We start from the raw sequence: 24,096 nt of genomic DNA on the forward strand, positions 1-24,096 counted from the left end.
ATATATATGTATATATATAATCATACTGTATGTAACCCTTTGAGATTGGCTTTGTTTTTTCAGTCAGCATAATTTCCATGAGATTCACCCAAGCTGCTGAGTGTATGAATAGTTCGTGCCCTTTATTGTGAAGTGATATCCCATGGTATGGATATACCACAGTTTGTTTAACCATTCACCCTTGAAGGGCATGTGGATTATTCCTAGTTCTTGGCTATTACACATAAAGCTGGTATGAACACTTACATATAGAATATTGTGTAAATACCAGATTTATTGGCTTTGGAATAAATGCCCAAGAGCCCAGTTGCTGGATTATATGATAAGCACATGTTCAGCTTTGTAAGAAACTGTCAAAATAGTATCTGTACTATTTATATTTCTGCCAGAAATTTATTAGTAATCTATTTTCTCCATATAGTCATCAGCATTTGATGTTCTCACCATTTCTTTGATTTTAGCCATTATAATAAGTGTGTAGTGCTACCTCATTGTGGTTATAATTTGCATTTCCATAATGGCTAATAATGTTGACCATCTTTTCACGTGCTTGTTTGCTTGATGTTTGTGTTTAACCTGATTTCACCTAAAAATGTTAGTGTGGACAGGAGATGGGATTTGACTTGAAAATTGAAGCTCGGACAGATTTTGATTCCCAAACCCAGTCCTGAATAGATAAAAGAGAGCTGGCAATTAGCTCCATTGTTTATTAGATTTCTAATATGTTCTTCTAAAGCAAGGGCATTTTAGTCAAATATAATCACCCCTAATTATAATAGCATTCCTCTGAGTTAGATAGAAAGACTGATGAAATTTTTTTTGGGGGGGGGTTCAGTTTTATATTAGGAAGCATATCTTAATTTTAGGCATTCCTTATGAGTTATCATTGTTATACATATTATTTGAGATACTGATTGGCCTCTTTAATCTTTAATAATCTATTTACAATTAAAAGTATATTCATGTCTTATCTCTTTGTAAATTTGTTTGAGGGCACTTGTTTGTGACAGAAAGTGCATTTACAAATGCATTTTGTTTCAGTTTTAGATTATTTTAGAAAAAGAGGTGATGCTGCTTAGGCTCTGAAAATAGCTAAAAACAATTACTTTCACATTTTGTTTTCTTTCCAAATAGACATTTTGTCTCCTTCCTTCAAATGTGTTCCCTTTATCTTCAACAGGTTGATTTAGTGAATATCGGAAGCACTGACATAGTAGATGGAAATCACAAATTGACTCTTGGTTTGATTTGGAACATAATCCTCCACTGGCAGGTAAGAATCCTGATGAATGTGTCATTTTTGGGTAACATGTTGCTAATTCTTTCTTTCATTTTTACTCTTGACCTGCAAAACAAACGTATATATATCTCCATCCCTAACAATATAAAGCCCATCTCCATAATGCTTCTTTTTAAATTGGCTCAACTAAGGTCATTTGAGATGTGAAGGATCAGCATATTATAAAAAAGGTTCCAGTGCATTTGCAGGAATATTTTTCACAATTTTATTTTACTGAGTAGAGATAAAGCAAAAAAGACAAGTTTCATCAACAGGTTAATAAAAATATTTTTCACAAATATGCATCTTCTATAACTTACCTAAAAGTGAATCTACATAGTTTTGTAAAAAGAAAGGTATTTTTCCTGTTAATCACTACCAGATGAAGCAGACTTTGTGAATCTTGTATATTCTCAATTAACATTAATGCTAATAAAAATTAGTGGGATATGACTATCTGTATGAGATATATGTTATACATATAAACCGACTTCATTATCTGATTTGGAAATCACATTTTTTTTTTCTGAACCATCCTAGCATAGGGTCTTCTGAATGCCTACATATATTAGATCTCTGCAAAATAGATCAAAGGTCATTTGGTTTAGTGGAAAGAGTATACTTTTTTTTTTTTTCAGTCAGACTAACATGAACTCAAATTTTAACTCCTCCATTTACCATCTTAGTAATATTTGATATAATGCCATCCCTGTCTGGACCATAATTCCCTCACTGTCAAAATAGAAAAAGTAATAATTAACTTGTACATTTCTTGTCAGGATTAAATGAGATAATACTCATAAAGCACTCAGTACAATGCACCATTTTCATTAGAGGTGAATCATATGAATAACTTTGATTGCTTAGAGTTTTTCACTCATATTTTAAGAATTTGGAGGATAATTGAGATGTCTGTTCTTTTTACTAGCAAAGATCACTTTTTTATAAAGCAGCTTTTTTTGAGATGTAATTTATATATCATAAATTTGCCTGTTCTAAGTGTAAAATTCAAAGGATATCAGACTGATTTAGTTCTGTTGCCCAATGCTTCTCAAACTGTTTTGAGGATGGAATCGTTTTCCCCCACCCCCAATTCATATGGATATTTAGAGTCGTACAGCTGTCACAACAATCTAATTTTAGCACATTTTCACCACTCTAAAAATAAATCTCATGTTCATTTGTAGTCACCCCTCACTCCCTCCCCTCCACCCTAGGCAACCATTAATCTATTTTCTGTTTCTATATGTCTGCTTTTTTGGATATTTCATGTCAATGGAATCATATAATATGTCTTATTTTATATCTGCCTTCCTTCATTGAGCATAATCTTTGAGGTTCATCCCTATTGTAGCAGATACCACTACTTCATTTAGTAGGGTTGACTTTTAACTTGAATTGTAGGTTGGTCCTGCTCAGAGTCAGACAGCATATAGACCAGAGGTATACATACTCAATGCTGCAGCCATATTGTTCTCTCAATTGGTCTCCGTCCCCATATCTTTTTATTCTAAGCACTCTGAACAGGCTCCATCCTATTTCACAGCAACATGGAAATAGAGAACAACCATAGTGGCTGACAATAGAGACTAGCTCATAAAAACCTCAAATGAGCCCAAGATTCCCAATTCTGGCCCTTTTCATACAGTAATAGCATCAAATAAAACCAGCAAGGCAACGCAGGAAACTTACCCAACTGGTTTACTTCAGTTGCTCAGTACTTCTCAAACTATCTTGAAAAAAGAAGTTTCCTCCCTTTTCCATTGTATGTAAATTACAATAAAACTGAAGCATTATAAAAGTGAAATAAGACACATAAAAGCCAAGCCTCTTTTTTTTTATCGTGAAATTCAACAGACATAAATAGACTTTGTAAAATTGCTACAGAAGTTTCTAATGGACTATCAATTGTTTTATTTATCTTATGACCTGGTAAAAAATGGTTCATGGAGAGATGCCAGCTTGCAGAAAACACTTTGAGTTGCACAGATTTTGGTTGTGACAAAGCCAGCAGGAGAACTTAGCCCTGCCCATAGCCCCAAAAAGTGATTTTAATTGTATTTATCACCAAAACTGTTGTTACCATGGGGGCAATCTGAACTCCGGCGCTGCCCTAGTAACACTGGAAATTCTATTCTTTTCGCTGTCATAAAGACGATTCCAATACAGTGAGAGTTATGAAAGGTAATATTTATTAGAGGCACGTTTTGAAGTAGAAACAGGTCATGCCTAAAACTAGCTATAACCACTTGGAAACGAAAATACGCTTCCTGTGAGGAGCAGGTTAAAGCAAAGAAAGAAGGCTGTAACCCCGTGGAAGGGGGAGGTCTGTATAATATTAGAACCGAAATAGGTGATTACAAAGGCGTTCCTAAGTGATCGGCCCGTGAGGTCATTTTAATTGATACTTGGCTGCTATATAATTCTCTGCCTACTGTGCATGTGCTTACCCAGAATTCAGTCTGTTATAATTAGATTCATGAACTTCCTGGCATAGGAATGATGCTATAATAATGGTATAATGAAGCTGAGGTTATGGGCAGGTTAGGGTAGTACCTTCAGATTAAACCAAATATAGATTTATGGCCCTCCAGTCCTTTGTCTCTCAGGATGCAGGAGTAATCCTTTAACTACAAATGAGGTATTCTTCTGGTAGTCTCTGGGCTGTCTCTGGGCTGGGCTTCCATTCCTTTGTCCCCCTGTCTCTCATGTCTGACTAACCACATAACACTGTTTCTCATATGATCTCACCCTTTCTTATCTTCTCAAAACCCTTTCCAACTCCATCTCAACTCATGCAAGATAGAGTTTTAAAACTACCCTGTTTGATATTTTCTTCATCTGCTTGTGAGCCTGCTCCTTTTTTATTGTTAGCACTCAGAGGGAGCTTTTGTAACCAGGAATACCAGAAGGAATGCTTTTGCAGCTTTTCCTTGTCTGAGACCTCTGTTGTTTTCCATCTATGTCCTTGAATCACTATATCTTTGTGATTGCAAGGACCCAGACTCTTCCCAGCCTCTGCCTCCTTATCTTATCTCTTCTAACACACTGCCCTGTTCTGCTAAAACTACTAAGCACACTTCAAAAAAAAAAAATTTCTCCCGCTCAATACTTCTCATCATAACCCAAAGAATCCCAAAAGATATTTTTGCCAAGAGTACATATTTGTCTTCCTACTAGATAGTCAAAGAAGCCCTTGAATCTCAGCAAAGATTAAAGGACACTCTGGCCAACCTAATGTACTTTCCAGATCTATCAGATTATGAATGACATTAAAAGATGGAAAGATGTGAATCTTTTGTTCCAGTGCCACATACTTACTATGTTATTAATACTGCTGTGGAGGACTTCTCTTTGAACTTGTAAAAACTCAGAAATGCCAACCCTATCTCCTCTGTCATTGTTTTCCCAATTTCCATTTAAAATTGTTAGCCCAAGAAATAGTGTCTATATTGAGGAGTAAGTAGCTTTGACAAAATTGTGAAGCAGACAACGTGTTTTAGCATCATTTTCTTCTTTCTTTTTTAAGTGCAGAATATCCTTTTTAGGGTGGCCAGCTTGGTTCTGATAACCAGCTGGAGATAAAAACATATTCTGTTAAGAGTGATGTGCTATCAGAGGTCAGGTCCCCAACTTTGCTGGCTAACTCAAAGGAAAATTCTCAATTTCAGGGCTGCTTCACACTGGATTGTTGATATTATTTATTATTTGTACAACATCAGACCTTCTTTGTCTGGTTAACCTCTAGTCACTTTTTGAAATTACTGCTCAAAGACATTTGTTTTTTGTTTTTTTCCTTTTAATAACAGATGTATAGCTGTATGTACAGACACATTTGTTTAAATTGATTTCTTCTCTCTTAAGGACAGTAAGCCTTGAGTGGGGAAAATTTTTCTGCTTAAAAACTCACCTTAGACCAGCTCAATCTGACTAAAGATTGATCCTTAATAAAGATTTCTTGGTAACAGTCTTTTATGTAGGAAAAGAAGAAATGACTATCTCTTATTGCCTTTTTTTTTTTCTTAGCAACATTTGCACTCAAGTAGAAGCAATACCAATGAGGCTGAGGTTGATAGCTGAATTAGTGACATAATGATGCTAAAGGAGTTTTAGATCGAATACTGGGTTGCCCTTTTACATTATGCGCATAGAGGGCACTCTGGCCAAGCATTTCACAAATGAATCCCATTCATCACAGGAGGGTTGCCTGATCAGTGCAAATATATCACTACCACTGAGCCAGTATCTGCTGATTCTAACCCTGGTTCAGCATGAGACACAAAGTACACATCTGGCAACGGTGTGTACTTTATAGTTTTAGAAAATGATGAGAAAAATTATATATGTTATATAACTATTTGACCTATTTTTTCAGTGAGTGACTAGCTAAATAAGCAGGTCAGGAAGGAATTAAGAAAACTGGATAATCCTCCCCTAACTAATAGATTTAGCTGTCAAGGGAGAGTGACAAACATATGCAAAGATTTCGTATCTTTAAATCATTATCACGTTTACTAAACATCGTCTTAAATCCTTTTCAAATATATTTTAAAGTTAGATTTAATAGGCTACTCTAAAATTTGCATTGAATCTCTTATGAAAAGATGACTAACATTGGAGATGTTAAAATATGTGTTTTCCCCAGAGGCATTTGTTAACTTCTGCATAGATAAAAATAGTAAAATGTCATATTAAGAACACAATAAATATTCATCATCTGATCGAATGGGGGGTGGTGTATAGACCTTATACTAACAACAACAACAAAAAAACCCTTGGTGGTAAAACCTAATCATAATTACTTATATACTTCCTTCAAGTATATATATAATAAGGAGCTTGACTTATATTAAAGAAGTAGCCTAGTAATTATTCCTGTAATAGAATATGTAGACAGTTTGTTCTATAATGAGCTGTCACTGCATTCTCGAAAACTAGAAAAAATATTTAGAATGGATTTTGGCATCAGATTGGTAAGAAGAATGAAACTTTGAAATACAACAACCTGCTGAATGGCATTTGCACATGTACTAAGCCTAGGAGAGAAGAAAAATAATAAAAAATACAACCAAGAGTCTGGCTTTTTTCTCCTTCAGTACAGTCTGGGTTTCTGCTTCCCTCCCAAGGTGGAGGGTGGGCATGACACAGCCTGGGGCCCTGCTGCCACAGCCACGGGCCCCCAGACTCTGACCATGACCCGGAGCCAACTGACTCATCCCATCTGGCTGGCTGTCCAGGACTGTGCATCCCCTGGCTGTGTGTCCTCAAGCAGGCACAGGCCTTCCTCCACTTGCTCAGAGGCCACCTTCTGCTGGCGACGTTGGATGTCTCACTCATCTTCTTCATCACCTACCTGATGTCCTTGCCAGCTACCATCCTCCCCGGACCAGGCCGGAGTTTCTGCTGGCCTTCTACTTCCTCTTTATTGATGCCATGCATCTGAAAGACACATGCCAGAGCTTGTGCTGGGCCATGAGGAACGTCTTGCCTTGTGTCATGGCAGCCCTCATCTGCTTCGCCATCTCCACCACCGCGATTGCCACATCCTCAGACGGAGCTTCTAAAGCAACAGGAGTATTGGATTTCTTTGCTGCCATCATGTTTGCAACTGACTTCTACCTGACTTTGAAGAATAAGGCCAAATTCCTCCAATGAGGGGTCTCCGCAGGCGACACCATAGCAGACAAGGTAGAAGGAAAGAATTCTGACTGGCCATATGGAGCCACGCTGACCCTCATTCCTACACCTTACAGACAGGTGACTTTGTGGGTTGGGAGGGAGGGGTGACCTCAAGAAGCAGCAGCTGGAATTGCTCTCCTCACAGTCTCAAGGTGATGTTCCTGAGCCCAGCACACAAAATGTCACTCCTTGGCCTAGCACTATCTAACCACTCTGCACATTAGGGCATCCGGAATGTTCTGCACTATTTCCCCCTTCTCCCCATGTCCATCCCACAGGACTTAAAAGCCTAGGTTTAAATTTTGCCTTTGCTATGAATGAATTGTGTTAATTCGGCACCTTAACCATTTGTAATCCCCCTTTTTTAACTATGCATAAAGGTTGTTATAAAAATCAAAGGACAAATTATAGTAAGATAAAACCCCTAGGTTTATACTATAACTTAAAATAATGCACATTATGTTTACTGACCAAAATGGAGACAAAAGAAGATAGAAATGAATTTGCCTATTTAAAATAAAGAAGAAAAAATGAACAAAAGAAATGAAAGAAATATTTATCCCTAAAAGCTATGGATGTGTCACTTTGGTTTTTGTTTGTGGCTTTTTTTGTGTTTTGTTTTTTTGCGGTCATCAGTCTGGTTTAATCCGACTCAGCAGTGTAAGAGATTCACATGCAAAAGTAGAACAAAGGTTACAAAATGCTCAAAGAATAGATGCAGAACTCTGACTTGTTTGCAAGGCCTTTCTGGCTACAGGAAATGTCATTTAAGAAGATGCTTTTGTCTTAAAAAAATATAAAGTCAACAAAATCCCATTGAATATACATACACAGCATAGATCCTTAGATGAACACAGAAGGCACATCTCACCTCTCCGGAGGTGGTCAAGAGACCTGCTCTGGTGTGTTGAAAGCCACTGTTCTGAGCAGGAGGACTTCTCACTTGCTGAGGGGATCCCAGGGAAAAGGAGAATTTGGCTGGCCCTGCCCAGCTAACCTGGACACTGTCACTGTTATTTTATTGTTTGATATTTTGGGCCTGGTTTACAGTTTTTCTATGAAATAGTCTTGGACACAGATTAGTCATGTCTCCAAAAAACATGGTCTCTAAGGGTGTGAGGTGCCAGTTAAGGGCACCAAGACCCACCCCTTCCTAGATGATAGGGCAAAGGCCAGTTTTCTCCCTGCCTCGAGCATGAAGAGGGAACTAGTGCACCCTGAACAAAAAAATCTTAGAAGAATCATTCTCGATGAAGCACCTGGAATGAAATGAGGAACCAGGTGCAGATGAAAAACCACTAAGGCGTGGCAGGTTGACCCTATGGTGATTTCTGTCTTACTTGCCCTCTTCCCTCCTCCCCTGCAGGCTCTATGTTGTCCCGTTGTGCTTGTTTTTGGTACAGAAGTTAAAGGGTTTACTTAAGTCCTTGGTGAACAAGTCTAATGTTTTCTACACGCTTTTCTCTAGCATATCCATTGAAAATTAGAAGATGAGCAATTCTAAAAACACAAAATTTATAGTTGAACATGGCAGAATCCAGAAGTGATATTAAACATGATCAATGATATATAACAGACACCAACCAATCAGAAGACTTAACTAATTAGCATGGACTCAGTCCCATGAGAATCTATTATTTTTCATTACTAATTGACTCTAAAGTCCCCATTATTTATTACTGAAGATTAGGACACCCAAATATAAACTTATGTATTTCTTTTTTTTTTCCCTCTTTAATTCCACCCCACCCCACCTCACCCCACTTCCACCCCTGACCTATGGATGTTGCCGTCTCCCCTTAAGAAATGGATCTCTGAAGGGGGCGTGTCTCCTCCCATGCGCTCACAGCACACCTGGGGCCTGGCACCCCCGGTGCACTCTGGGGGCCTGGCGCACCCTGGGGGTCCTTGGCTTTACCTGGGGCGTGAACCCAGGACCTTCTGTGTGTAAAGCAGATGTGCTAACCACTACACTATGGAGCCACCCCAGTTTGTGTACTTCTTGTTCTGGGAATGCATTTTCTTATGAAAATTTCTTTCTACCAATAGGTCAAAAATGTAATGAAAAATATCATGGCTGGATTGCAACAAACCAACAGTGAAAAGATTCTCCTGAGCTGGGTCCGACAATCAACTCGTAATTATCCACAGGTTAATGTCATTAACTTCACCACCAGCTGGGCTGATGGCCTGGCTTTGAATGCGCTCATCCACAGTCACAGGTAAGGAGACTGCAGAGCCGTTGAATGAGTTTTTATAAGTACTAGTTTAGAAACTGACATTTTTTTTCTCCAATGTCGTTCCAGATCATTTCTCACTATGCAACATGTGATGCTTGTTGACCATATTGATCTAACCATGCACTGAATAAGAATATTTATTTTATTATTTTTTTACAGCAGAAAAGAAAAGCTTTATTAGAAGCGAAAGTATACTTCCAGACGTGGAAGCGGGCCTGAGCAAGAGAAGTGTGGCTCAAAAGGCCTTTATTCTATTTTTATATGCTATATCATTTAGCTGTTGAAATGTTGAAATTACTGGAGCATGAATGTGGTTATGGTGGGGGAAGGGATCAACATATTTTAAATTGGGATTCTGTAAGACAATTAAGGTTATATTCTAACTTTGCTAAGAATGCAGTTGGTCTTTCTATACGAATGTGTTAGTATGAGTTCAGACTGCAGAGCTAAAAATGGTTCCAAATCTCATGAGTGGCTGCAGTCAAATTAATTACCATCAGCAGATTAATAATGAGAAAAAGAAACATTTCTTTTGTCCAATACACACTTGGATAGCAAACACTATAAAGCCCTGTATATTTTTTATTTCAGGCTTAAAAGAGGCTCTGAGCATCTTAGCAACCAAGGCAAAGAGCAGACCACAATTAAATCTATGATTCAGTGCTCAGAATATCAAAAGAAACAATTGCTCTGGAACAGCAAAGCAATTGCTATAAAGCATGAGAGTTCATCTGTGGATTTTCATAAAGAGAATTCAGTGTAATGTAGTAAACCAAATGTCCTTAACTCTATTCCATACAATAATATATTTTCTAAGATAACAAAATACTTGTTAGTATTTTCATATATAAAGAAGTTCAGTAAATGAATTAATAACAGTTCAAGAAAAAGCAAAATAACATGGTAAATACATGTACATAATGCATTTGTATGTATTCTATATAATATATAAATATATAATATGCACAACATTTACTGTAAGAGATATCTACTTTAGTTTTCCTATTATCCATCTCTTTTACCCAGCCCAATCCCTAGGGTCAAATACATTACTTTATTAACTTTGTTTGAAATGCCATTGGACTGCATCTTCCCTGATTTTTAGTGTAGTTTATCTTTTCTCACTCTGATCTCTCTTTTCTTGACGAGTCTACCATTTTCCTATGCCAATCTTGCTTTTAGAAAAGTCCAGATTATAAATTTTCTTCATGGTAAAGCTCAACCCAAGAGCAAGCACTCTCTAAATAAGTGCCTTTATTAGGCACCTTGCTCTAGCTGGGTTTTATTAACCCCATCCAGACCGAGTTTCCAGGTGACTGACTCACAATCTGATTTTTAAAGGAGGCAGCCTCTTACTCAGTGAGCATATTAAGTAATGGTCATACCTTGTTTTTCATAAGTATGACACGAAGAAAAATACTCCACAGCTTCAATACAGCCCGATGAGAAGGGATATAGATGTTTATTCTGCATTATAAGTCAGTACTCACTTATGCAGCCACATGCTCCCACTAGGGGCCTGAACATGCTGATCTTGTACACATTTGCACGTGAACGAGATAGTGAGGATAAGATTATGCCTTGTTGGCTCTTTATCATTTTCTTTTCAAGTGGAAGAATTCAATCCTGTAAGCATGTTAACACACATTTGTTCATGTTCTATTACATGATTTCTGAATATATTTGTAAGTAATACAGTAAACATATCCGGATTGCCCTGCTGCATTTGTACCTGACCTACTCTTTCTTTCACAAAATATCTTCATTTATATATTCTCTCCTGTCATTTTGAATGAATCATCCATAACTACCTTTTTATGTATAACGTTACTTTTCAAAAGGTTTCTCAACAGTTGATAATGTTCTTTCATGAATCATCTCCCTCTTCTTTTGGTCTTTGACAGATGTTCATATTGTTTATCTAAAGAAAAAAGGGTTGATTTTTTTTTCCAAGGTGATTGCCATTAATGCATTTGAAAATGTAATGAGATGTCCTCATTTCAAGAATTGAGTGACTAAGCTATATAGAAGAACAAAGGCATGCATTTCATATTAGAGCATTAGGGATTGACAAAGAGTTTTGCCAAAGGTTAGGATGTCAGTGATTTTATATCTATTTAAGGCTCAATTTTATCTTAATATGTAGGAAATTAATAGTATTATATTAAAACACAAAGTACACTAACGTGCAGTTAAAAGGAAGCCAGATTCTACTTCTGTGGGTAGAACCAAATTATAATTATGCAGATAAGTTGCAATAAGTATAAAGTTTCTATTAAATTTTCTTCCTAATTGATTGTTTTAATTTATTACCATAGAAGTAACATACCACATGGTTTTTAAAATGTCAGACAATGGGGAGGTAGTAAAGGGGAAAAAAAAAATATGTCTTCATGACTGCAAACCCATCCCATCACATTCTAATTCCTAGAAGTAGTCACTAAGTCCACAACTTCTTTTATCCTTTCCGATGGTCTTCATGATTATACACTTTTATTTCCTGATTAGTTTGTTGACAGTATATGGATTTACTCCTTAATATGAAACTGTAAATCAATAGTAATTTTAGACTGTAATATAGACTAAAATGCATTTATTTGAGAAAAAGGAGCTGCAGCCCGGGAAACACAGATTCAGGTAGCAACCTAAATTATGTTCCACCAAAACAAAGGGGAGGCTGTCTTTTATGGCTAAAGCTCTTATCCAGGTTCTCAATTAGGTCCGTTTTATGTAAATGAGGTATCCACATTATGTAGGTCTGATTGTACGGGCCAGGTCTATGTCTCTTGGTAGGCAGACAAAACCAAGATCTCCTGGCCATGGTTGACTCAGAGGGCAGAAACAAGTGGAACAGAGTGTGAGAAGCTGAGAGTTCAATCTGAGGTTCTTCCCAGTATACAGAGTACATGAGGAGCCACTGTCAGCAAATGGCCACTAGGATCTAATTATTTATAAAATTTGGGCCCTAGGTTGACCATGGGGAATCCATCTCAGCAGATAGATTCCTTCTCGGAGTTCACATCAAATGGATCTTTCTTTTTGGGGTCCTGAATTCTCATCCCCATTTTTTCCTAATTAGATTACTATATTATAATCCTTTTTTCTTATAATTGTTGCCTGTGTTACTTAAAATGATAGCAGTGCAACATTTTTATCAAGTCTAGACAAGATCTGTTGACTACCAGATATGAAGAAGGAGGAAGTTATCACACTTATACTTACTTTCTCCTCTTTTCTCCTCTCTACCTTCCATTTTGTTATTATATTATCATTCTTGTATCAACAATGTTTGTAACATATATACCTGTTTTGTAAGTGTAGGCGTTCTTGGCTTGAGTTTATAAATTGAAAATGCATTGCTGTTATTTTATAAATATAATTGACCGTAGAACAAAGTGATAGAAATGAATGTTTTTAAGCAATTATTATTTTGTAGGTGCTGTTCTAAATAAAATAGCCCATCCATTTCTCATGACATAGATCCAATGATTAGCCCCATTTCACAAATTAGAAAACTGTAGCACAGAGAGGTTATATGATTTACCTAAGACCATTTGGCTGGTATGTCGTGGAGCCAGGATTTGAATTTATAGAGGACTCTGCTTATCTATCAGCCATGTTGTCTCATTCAATATGCTAGTTTCCTCAAAAGACTGGTGATCCTTCATTACACATTCTTATTTATGAGTTACAGTCTAGGTTAGCATGGGAAGGTGTGTGGCTTTCCTCTACAGTTAGTTTTACAATTCTTTGTGCATTTGAAAATCATAGTTATTTAAAATGTTAATGATGAATTTTAATGATTTAAAACAATTGATTAGAGTACATCAAATGCTAGAAGAGACCTCAAAGGCCATTTAGTACATTTCTTTCTTTTTTAAATGAAAACCCTCAAGCTCAAATAGGTTACATGACTTGGTAATCTTACCCAGATGATTAGTTAGTGACCAAGGAAAAGAGGAAAAGTTCAAAGAGTAAAGGATTAAAATGCAGAAACAATTCTATTATTTTCCATCAGGCTCATTTAACTTTGATTACAGTACTGTAGTTGAGAAAATTAGTTTTCCGTACTCTCCCACCTGAAGATTTTTTTTTTTACTCCTATTACTGGGAAATGAAGAAATGAAGATGGGGCAGAGGTTGCATAGAGAAGTTCAAGTTGCTTCAGATAGTCTAGAATTTAACTTTTATTTCTTATAGTCTTTGCACTACTAGAAGCATCTCTGAATTGATGCATATTAGGTTGTAACAGATTATTAGTTGTTTTGGGTAACGGAGTATATTGGGGAGATTAGATTTCCTAAGAAGTGCACAAATTTCTGGTGAATTAATCAGGCTAGGAGCAAGTAAAGAAAAGGAAGTGAGAGTCAAATGAGAAGTAAAATCATACCTTTATATTGAGTTATAGTTTTGGAAAATAACAGTTAAGCCCATTCTTGTAACTTCTTCCCTTGCAGAGCATGAGTTCTTAATCAGGAGTTTATGGACAGACACAAATGTCCTAAAATTCTATGTAAATCCTATTTAAAGATATGAATAGAGATCTGTTTGGGGAGACATTTCATAGTGCTCATCAGATTCTCAAACGTAACTACAATCCAAAAAAGTTGAAGAACCACTTAACTAATGATTTCCAATGTTATTGGGATAAATTTCAATTCGTTAACAGCCAAGGCCTTTTGCAAACCCATCCCAATCCCCCCTCCTAACCATATCTCAATGAAATTTCCCAGTGAAGCCAGGCTTCCGAGGTCTTGACTGACTAAGCACATTCTGCTTCTTTCTTCCCTAATAACTTTGATTCTTCAATATCTACACAACTTAAAATTCATTCTCAAATACTTTTCTTATATCTAAACCCAGACCACCATTTAAAACTTCCTTAGAGTCAAAAAACGTTCTTGACCTCTTCAGATTTCAGAAAACCTTGATCTTATTATCTGCATTTTTCTCATTTTAACTTTATTTAACTTATGTTGACGTATGCATTTTTTTCTCATTAAAATTAATATAATATAAAAACTGCCTCTTTATACTCCTGGGTGTTTTCTCTATTATTAAGTAAGATGATATTCATATAGTATGTTGTCTGGTGTAGTCAACAAATATTTATCAAGCCCCTACTATGTGTTAGGCTGGGTTTCTAGAAAGTGAACAAAACTGGCAAAAAAAAAAAAAAAATAGGCTGTAATTTAAATTCTACTGGAGAAAACAGATAAATAGACTAAATTAGTTAAAATGTTTAAATGTTAAATAGTAGTAAGTGCTAATGAGGAAAATATAAAACAATTGAGAGGGAAAGGAAATGAGTATATGTAAGTTTGATTTGGGAACATGTAATTTTAGATAGGAGGAGGACTTTTGAGTAAAGACCCAATGGATCTGGAGGTGTGAGCCATGTTGTTATTTGGGGGAAGATAATTCCAGGCAGAGGGAACAGCAAATGCAGGAAACTATCTAGCCTGTTTGAAGAATACAAGGAGAGGGGCAAGAAATAAAGTCAAGGAGTTCATGGGTCACCAGATTATGTAGGGCCTTGTAGGTCACAGTTTAATCAGTGAATTTTACAGACTCATAGATACAGAAAACAAACTGATGGTTGCCATATGGGAGGGGAGTTGGAAGGTTTGGTGGAATAGGTGAAGGGATTAAGAAGTACAAATTGGTAGTCACAAAATAGTCACGGGGATGTAAAGTATAGCATACAGAATATAGTCAATAATATGTAATAACTGTGTAGTGCAGGTGGGTACTAGAATAATCGGGGAGACCACTTCGTAAATTAAATGTCTAACCACTATGCTGTACCCTTGAAACTTAAATAAAATAATATCAAATGCCAACTGTAATGAAAAAACATTTAAAGGTTAAAAAAAGATTTTTACTCCCCGGATAGCAGAGATTTGAGAAGAAGGTTATGATGAACAATTTTAACAGATCACTATGGCAGCTCTGCTAAGAATAGATTGATGAAGTCATGGGTTGGAGTATGGGAGCAGTTAGAAGGCTAATGCAATCCATACAAAATAAAATGGTAGTTTTGGATTAGGGTGATGGCAGCAGGATAGTAAGAAGTGGTTAAATTCTGGATACATTTCCAGCTATGTGTTGCACGGCAGTGAAGGAGTCATCAAAGTTCACTCCAAGGTTTCTCTTCTGAACAATTGCAAGTTTGAACTTGTCATTGGTTATTGAGGAAGGGAGAATGCAAGAGAAGTAGGTGAGTTTGAAGGAGTGTGACGAGGATGAATATCAGAAGCTCAGTTTTGGACACTTGAGTAAGCCAACAAATCTAGAATCTGGAATTCAAGAAAGAGGTCTGGACTAGGTTTATAAAATTGGAAGTTACTAGCGAATGGCTGGTATTCAGATCCATGTGATTAAATGAGATTAACACATTTTTGCTTGGATAAGGTAGAATAAATTCTTTTTTTTGTTTGTTTTATTTAGGATTTTCAATTAAACTTGGGCATAATTTAAATGAGAAACATTATTGAGTGGTAACGAAGAATAACGTTCTACTCTCTTAAAGATTCTGGGCATAGGTTGTCAATTAAAAATCAGAATTGAAGTGTATTTTATGTAACGTTCTAAATTGATTTATATTTGTTGTTATGTGTGTGTGTTTCAGGCCAGACCTGTTCGATTGGAATAGTGTGGTTTGCCAGCAGTCAGCCACACAAAGACTAGAACATGCATTCAACATTGCCAAATATCAATTAGGCATAGAGAAACTACTGGATCCTGAAGGTTGGTGCATTTCTGGACTACCACTGTTTTTAACATAGTTTAATGTTTATCATCATACACAAATTTCCACAAAGTAAGCACGAAGTAGAAACTATGCATTATATGTTTTTCTATATTTCAGGTGTATTTAAAATGTTCTGTCTTCTAGCAATGTATTATGAATTGTCCTATGTGAGTTTAATTCTCAAAGTCTCAATGTCTGAAACTAAAGTGTAAAACTTTGGGGGAAAAGAAATCAATGCCTTTAGAGTGTATATGCATCATGAATGGGGCATACTACATTTAGAGTACATCGACTCCAAATAATTATAAGAAGTTCATGTTTTGTTTATTCTACTGAGAGATTTGATAGACTAATCAGCTATAATTAATTAGCTACTCTTGCCAATTTTATTCATATAATCCATAAAAAGAAACATGGTTTACCGTTTAAATCAGGAAATCTATTCCTGGCACTGCTTCTGTTATAGTTTGTCACTCTGGGGGAAGTCTTCCATTGGATGGTTATTCATTCTCTACTTCTTTAGTTGACAGGCAGCTCTGTATTTATATTTTTATTATATTATAGTTAAGTGAATTTCATCCTTATCTCTGGTGCTATATAGGCATACCCTCCAGACACATGGATTACAGGAATAATAATTCCTGACCTCTGCTTTTCTTCTGACCTGTGAGGCACTTTTTTGTTGTTGTTCACCAACCTCTTTGAAATTGCAGACTCTGTTCTCTCTTTTTTGAGGCTTTACCCCACTCTAAAAACAGAAGTTGGAGAGGCAATGTCAGTGGTATTGATATCTGAGATATGATACAAGCTGATATTTGGGTAGGGTTGTGTAATTCACTGGGTTTTGGAACATTGAATCAATTCCAAATAAGGAGATCCTCGAGTTGAGGTGACAGGTCCAGTCTGATTAGGAAAAACTCAGAAATAACTCAGGGGATAGCTTTTCACTGGTGAATTTTTCACCAACTAGAATCTGAGCCTCAGTGCTATAGGTCCTGAAACCTGATTGCCTCATCTTATTGAGAGCAGATCCCTGTGGTAGGCGTGGGGGTGGGAGAGTTCCCTTTAAACAAGCTCAAAAAAAAAAAAAAAAGAAAAAAAGAAAAAAAAATAAAGAAATATCAATCAAAATGGAAATTCAGTCATTTAAAATGAGATGTTTATCACAAGAACCAGAATACTCATATCTAATTGACCAATATATCACTTTTGGTAAGCACAGGTACTTGGCAAGGAAAATTATAACAGTGCAAGTGTGTTTCTGAGGTTGGAATCAGATTAAATTCATTAGAAACGTTTCTTCTCCTTTAGATAAAGCATAGCAGAGCACTGACTCCCGTAACCTCTTTTCATTGCTTCAGTAGATGATTAACATCCTTCCTGCCCCAGTTTAGCTCTAAGGGAGAAATTGTATCAATCGCATTTCTTTGTTTTGCAGGATCAGGAAGGGTTACCTCACTATTGACTTCTAGTACCAATTTACATGTTTTTTGGTTTGTTTTTTCATATTCCATTTAGGTAGAGAGGGCAGATGTAATAAAAATATGAACTCTAACCCCTGAGTAAGAGCTACAGTATATGCTTTGTTTATCATTAAATCTACATATGGTAGTCAGTTCCCCTTACCTGGAATATATGCTGTAGTTATTCTTATGTGTGGCCTATCCTTTCATAAAATAGTAAGAGTAACTTAAAATAGGTATTTTTCTCATTAAGTGGTAAATGACTTTTGATCTCTAAGTCTTTCTTTGAATCATTGAAGTACAGTTACCTAGATCAGTATCCACTTCATAATCAGTAAGTAGATTGATAAGCCTGTAATTAGAAAAGGGCAGTTATATAAATAATGTATTTTATAGGATAAAATAGTCTTATATACACAATTCTGTATGTTCAAAACAGAAAGCGTATGTTGAAATGCACATCATCTAGGCTATAAGAATACCATTATAATATCTGAAACTGACAATTAAAAGTCAACCAAATATAATATGAGATACAAGCTGATTAATAGAGATCAAACCACTGGTTATGGTTTCATCTTCAATCTGAAACCCTTTCTATTTATGGAAAGGCTTCCAATTAAAAGAGCATTCTGTTTCCTAAAATGCTTTATTAAAATTTATTTATGGCTGTCAATAAGATGAGGATTCGGCATAAATCTTATATTTTTAGATTATCAATTTCTGTCAGTATGTTAGGGAAGTACTCAAATATGCACTTGAAAATTCTTGCTCAGTATTTTTCAAGTAATCATATCAATGGTAATTGAAAGAAAAAATATTAACTAAATCATAAACCTTTTTATTTACTGATGTTAGTCACAAAAGACAGAATAGCACCTTTTAGAATCTAAGACTTAGGATACTCTCTTCTGTGTGTCTAACAGAGGAGATTCATGGACTTCCTTCATGCCTTGTATGGCAATTACCTTTGGGAAGTTCATATTTTTATTTAACCAAATATTGATTCTTTAGATTATGAATGACGATGCCAGCTATTCTCCAAAGCCATTTTCATTTCATATCTAATATGCCCCTTGGGAGGTTAATGAAACATTTTGCTTTATGTTTGAGGAGATTTTTATTATTAGGGGATTGAAGTTACATTTGGCTTAAGAAATACCTGCCAAAGATGTTTTTTTAGAATTTTAAACATATGCTTTGTTGATTGGGTTGATTTATAAATTAAAAAGTCATTGTAATATAATTTGGAGATTTTCATATCTTGTATATATCAACTTTGTTATGCTGTATTTGGCCTTAACTGGTATTTTGAGACCTGCGGTTTGTTTTTAAGTTGAATTCCTTTTTAAAATGAGTAGCAGTTGCACTACTACAAGCGATTTTACAAAGTATTTCTGGTGTGCTTAAACATTAACAAATACAAAAATAAATACTATGAGGGTAAAATTATTTAATAATTTATGCATCTTTATGCTCATAGATATAAAAGGTTTATCTCCTTCAGAATATATTCTATTGTGAATCAGACGATTCACTTTCTATCATGATTTCCCTATAAGACATACAAAGTATATGCATTGTAGTTTTCATAAACATTGTTTGCTTCCCTGAGTTTCAAACAAATTGGTTTGTTTGCCAATCCACGTACTTTCTGCATTAAGAGAACACTTTGTCAGCTTTTTCTTGTGAATGACATAGTGAAGATGTTCTTTTTAAAGGAATAAAAAATAGGGAATAAAAAATCATCCTGGTTCTAAATGACTTTTGCATATAGTACTGTTGTACCATCATTTTCACTCAGGCTATGCAATATGATGTGGAAATGCTCTTCCGTATTAACCAGGGTAACCTTAGTATGAAAAATGAATGATGAGAGTTAAATCTGAGGAACACTTGGGCTTGTGAGAAATATTTATAACCTCAAAATGACATTTACAAATCAATTAGTTTGGTTTTTATCCATTTCATTTTAACTTCATAAGGATGGTGACACAGATGCTATTTTCTGCTTGGCTAATCCCTGCATCACTCTTCACTTGATTTGAGTCAACTTTTCCAAGAATTAGCTCTGCCATTTGGAAAGTTTTACTCTTGAAATGGTCTCAGACTAAACTTTGCATGCGTGCAATTTATTAGTCTTTAAAAAAAATATTCAAGGACAAGTATATAGAATTTGCTATAAAAGAGAAGAATGTTTTTAAGGCCTGTTATTTGAGTTTGATATCAATTGTTTGAGCAAGTGGTGTTTTTTTCCTTCCATCTTCGTTCCAATCATCACATTTTGATACACTAACAAGAAATGTTAGTAAGTAGTTTTCGTTAAGTGAAATGGAAAGAGTAAAATCATACCAATTTAGAGGAATGTTTTTAACTTAAAGTAACCAGAATTTTTTATGGACATGCATATTCCTTTTGTATCATTTAGATTGATTTTTTTTCCTAGAACCCACTGTAAAATATTTTTGTTTTCAGAAAATGTAATGAGGTTGAAATAAATTGATTTTCCTCATGTGTATAACATTTCAACTAGAAAATATTATTGTAACTAAGACTCTTTAGAGCCAAACTCTCTGTAGTGCAAAATGTTCTTTTGTCATATATTAAAAATGATTTTAATAATACATATGTAAATAAAAATGGCCATTGCCCTTTTGATAACAAAGTAACTTGTACAAAATATATATTCCTTTGTACTTTTTCGTATTATTGACTTATATATTGTTATCTCTGGCAGAGAGTCTTTAGAGATATTACAAGTTGTTATCTAAAACTAAATCTTGAGTTTCTTGGAAGAACTGTTCTTAGTCTAGTTATTCTGCTATGAAAAATAGAAAGTATCATCATTTGCTTATACAGATATGATAATAGCAAAATAATGTTCCTGTTATATCAGCAGGAGACCACTTTTTCCAAGGTGTCTTTTTTTAAGAAACATTAAAATTTGATCATTAAAACCAAATTATGTCATGTAATAATGTTAAATGTAATAATAATGAAAATATTTCTTAAATTTTGAACTTCAGAAGATTACAGTTGAAATGAACAAATTAGAGAAGGCATTATTGTATTCGCAAAGGAATGGAGGTACATGAGTAGATTTAGTGTTGTCATTTCCTTTGCTTAATATATATTCAGCACAACCTTTTAGCAAAGGAATTTGGGAAACACTGTTTTAAATAATTTACATATATTCTTCTATTAGCATTGGTTAGAACCGAGACTAGCATTGATACATAATGAGGCTTTAGACAAACTGATGGCCATGTAGAAGTCCAGAGAAATGTGGTTAATATATCCCTGGCTTGCATATCATTAGAGTAAGAGTACTTATTAGAATTTCTTTGACTATTTTTAGATTTTATCCTGAACCTTACTTTTTTTACACTTCTCCTTTTTATGGGCAGATATGTTGCATACCTAGCCTTGACTATGCACTGACACTTTAATATACTTTAATGCCTTTGAGTTAAAGATGACTTTGATTTTAATAAATCCTCAGATTTATCATTATTACTATATTAAAAATGTCTTTAAGGGACAAGGAGGCAGTACTTTGTACATGAAAGTAATACATAGCAAAATAAATAAATGAAAAATTTCTATGTGGGTAAAAGGTTACCAATGATAGTATATAAATATTACATTAACATAAAAATGAAGATAAAGATAATATGTTAACACACGCTTCCTAGTAGCCTGAAAAGCTAACAAAGGCATAGGGGCGGGGGGGAGAGAGAGAGAGAGACAGACAGAAAGAGAAAGAGAGAATGAATTTGATGTCTCTTTTTGATATCCTGTCTTCTATATTATTCTCAGTTCAGATAACATAGAAAACAGAACATTTTCAGGGCAATTTGAACAAATCACTAATAAATTGAAGCCACTTGATTTTCATTCTGTCGATCCATTTCAGTTGTTTGGATGATGGAAATAATTGGATGTAAATGTCTCAAATTCATCCACTAAGACAACAAGGAGACCTTCAAAACATTCAAGATGATATCTGTATATGTACATGGCCTGAATTTACTCTTTATACCATAAAATGGTGTTTTCTACTAATTTTTTATAATCTGTTAAAATTTTAACCTTATGGATAACAGCCAAGTTATATTTTTTATCTCTCCTAGAAGTTGATTTGCTAAAATAAAATGAATATTATTCATTGCTAAAGTTAGATGATGTAGTTTCTCACTTATTCTGAAATTTAAATAATGAAATATGATCTAATATGTGATTTAAGGTGTGCCTCGTGGATGACACGTGGATGCATTTGTTCAGAAGCATTTGAGTATAATTCTTGCCTAGATGATTGGGAATCTCTTTTCAGTTACTTTACCAGGATGTTTTTTACAATTGTTTTTTATTTAAGTGAGGGAAACACAATACCCTAGGCCATTACAGCCACAGTAAATGATATTGAATGACAGACAGTACAGCTATAAATTGTTTAAACATTGGGAAATGCATTCACCACGTTCCAGTGCTGAATGACATATAATAGGTATTTTGTGATAGTGTCCCCAGGTATATCATCACTAGTAATTTATTACACTGTTAAGGAAAATAGAAAAAAAATATTGTTCCTTTGCTATTGTTTTTAATAAAACTCAGCTATGAAGTAATAAATGAGGTATTAGTAAATTTCACTAATTAAAGTGTCCCATAGTTGATGTCTGTGTTTTTTATTTATTACAGAAAGTATAGCCTTAGTAAAAACATTTTGAATGTTTAATAATGATAGAAAATAATAAAATGGCATAAATAGTTTTGAAATTTCTATGAGGTTTTAATTCACTCAGTGATAATGTTTGAAAGTAAGCATATGTTGCTTATAGTTTGGACATTTTTATCCATTTCCCTGCCTCAATATAATTAACCGTTTTTTTTTTTTTTTTAATTATAGGAGATAACATAGAAAACATATGTTGCTTATAGTTTGGACATTTTTATCCATTTCCCTGCCTCAATATAATTAACCGTTTTTTTTTTTTTTTTTAATTATAGGAGATAACATAGAACTTGCAAATGAGTATCTGAAAATTTTAAAACTGAGTACTAAGAAAATAGATATCAGTATGTTTTCTGATTAATTTCTCTATATAAAAGTGCATGGGCCACTTAGCTGGAATATGAATTATAAGCTTACAATAATATATGAGTAAAATAATAATGAACTGGGGTCTTAGTTGATACCATAATTGTTTTAACAGGATAATTTAATTCTCATAAAAATGGGATTTAATCCTTGTAAGAGATCAGAAGCTTTACAATAGTCTTGTGATTACACTTAAAAATAAACTATACTCTTAGATTTATTGTCCTATGGCAAATTTGTGAGGTTACTGGGTTATATGCTATCCACTTGAGAGATGAAAAACTGTTACAGCTATTAAGTTCTTGGGGTTGTTATGAATTATTACAATTTAATAAGATAGTAATAACCCAGTATTTTTACTTATCAGAAATAATTAATGTTCAGCACTATCATTCACGGGAGATATTTTTTCAGTGTTGCTGAAATAAACTTTTACCTCAAATTGAAGCACAGTTTCCCCAAAAAATAGTTTTCTAATTTATCACCAGTGATATGAATTACAATGTGTGAAGTTCCTTTTGGTAATATATAACCAAAATTTAACTAGGACAACTCACATACTTTATCCTATTTCTTTTTTAAAGTAATATTTTATTTTTCAATTACAGTTGACATTTAATATTAGATTAGTTTTAGGTGTACAACATAGTGATGAGACATTTATATAACTTACAAAGTGATCACCCCAGTAAATCTAGTACCCATCTGACACCATACAGAGTTATTACCATATTATTTACTATATTCCTTAAGCTATAATTTACATTCTCATGACTGTTTTGTAACTACCAATTTGTACATCTTGATCCCTTCCCTCTTTTTCACCTACCCCCCTGAATCCCTTCTCACCTGGAACCATCAAAATACTCTCAATATCTATAAGTTTGTTTCTGTTTTTTTATTTGTTTGTTTATCCTGTTGTCTAGATTCTACACATAAGTGAAATCATATGACATTTGTCTTTCTCTGTCTGACTTACTCCACTGAGCACAATACCCTCTAGGTTCATCCACGTTGTTGCTGATGGCAAAATTTCATTCTTTTTATAGCTGAGTAATATTCCATTCCACATATGTATCCTCTTCTTTATCCTTCATCCGTTGATGGACACTCAGGTAGTGGTTTGGGTTTCTTCAGATTGATACCCAGAAGTGGGTCTTGTTTTCTCATCCATTCAGCCACCCAATGTCTTTTGATTGGGGTGTTTAATCCATTTATGTTTAAAATAGTTGTTGATAGATATGTAGTTATTGCCATTTTATTATTCATATATTTTATCTTTTTTCTTCGTTTAGAAGAAGTCTTTTTAACATTTCTCGTAATACTGTTTTGGTGGTGATGAACTCCTTTAGCTTCTTGTCTGGGAAGCTCTTTATCTGTCCTTTGATTCTAAATAATAGCTTTACTGGGTAGAGTAATCTTGGTTGTAGGTTGTTGCTTTTCATCACTTTGAATATTTCTTGCCAATCCCTTCTGTCCTGCAAAATTTCTGTTGAGAAATCAGCTGACAGTTTTATAGGAGGTCCCTCATAGGTAACCAACTGCTTTCTCTTTCTGCTTTTAAGATTATATTTGTCTTT

General features: G+C 34.7%; 1 protein-coding gene across 1 annotated transcript in view; it reads left to right on the forward strand.

Annotated features, from left to right (window-relative positions):
• DMD (dystrophin) overlaps positions 1–24,096 on the forward strand; it is a 1,580,480-nt gene that overhangs the window by 21,439 nt on the left and 1,534,945 nt on the right. Inside the window, exons 3-5 of the mRNA XM_006911463.3 lie at positions 1,181–1,273; positions 9,008–9,180; positions 15,830–15,948. Of these exons, the coding sequence (XP_006911525.1) occupies positions 9,020–9,180; positions 15,830–15,948 (280 nt within the window). The 5' untranslated portion in view covers positions 1,181–1,273; positions 9,008–9,019. The remainder of the gene's footprint in view (positions 1–1,180; positions 1,274–9,007; positions 9,181–15,829; positions 15,949–24,096) is intronic.

Source organism: Pteropus alecto, unplaced genomic scaffold (genome assembly GCF_000325575.1).
Source record: "Pteropus alecto unplaced genomic scaffold, ASM32557v1 scaffold414, whole genome shotgun sequence".
Taxonomy (NCBI): Eukaryota; Metazoa; Chordata; class Mammalia; order Chiroptera; family Pteropodidae; genus Pteropus; species Pteropus alecto.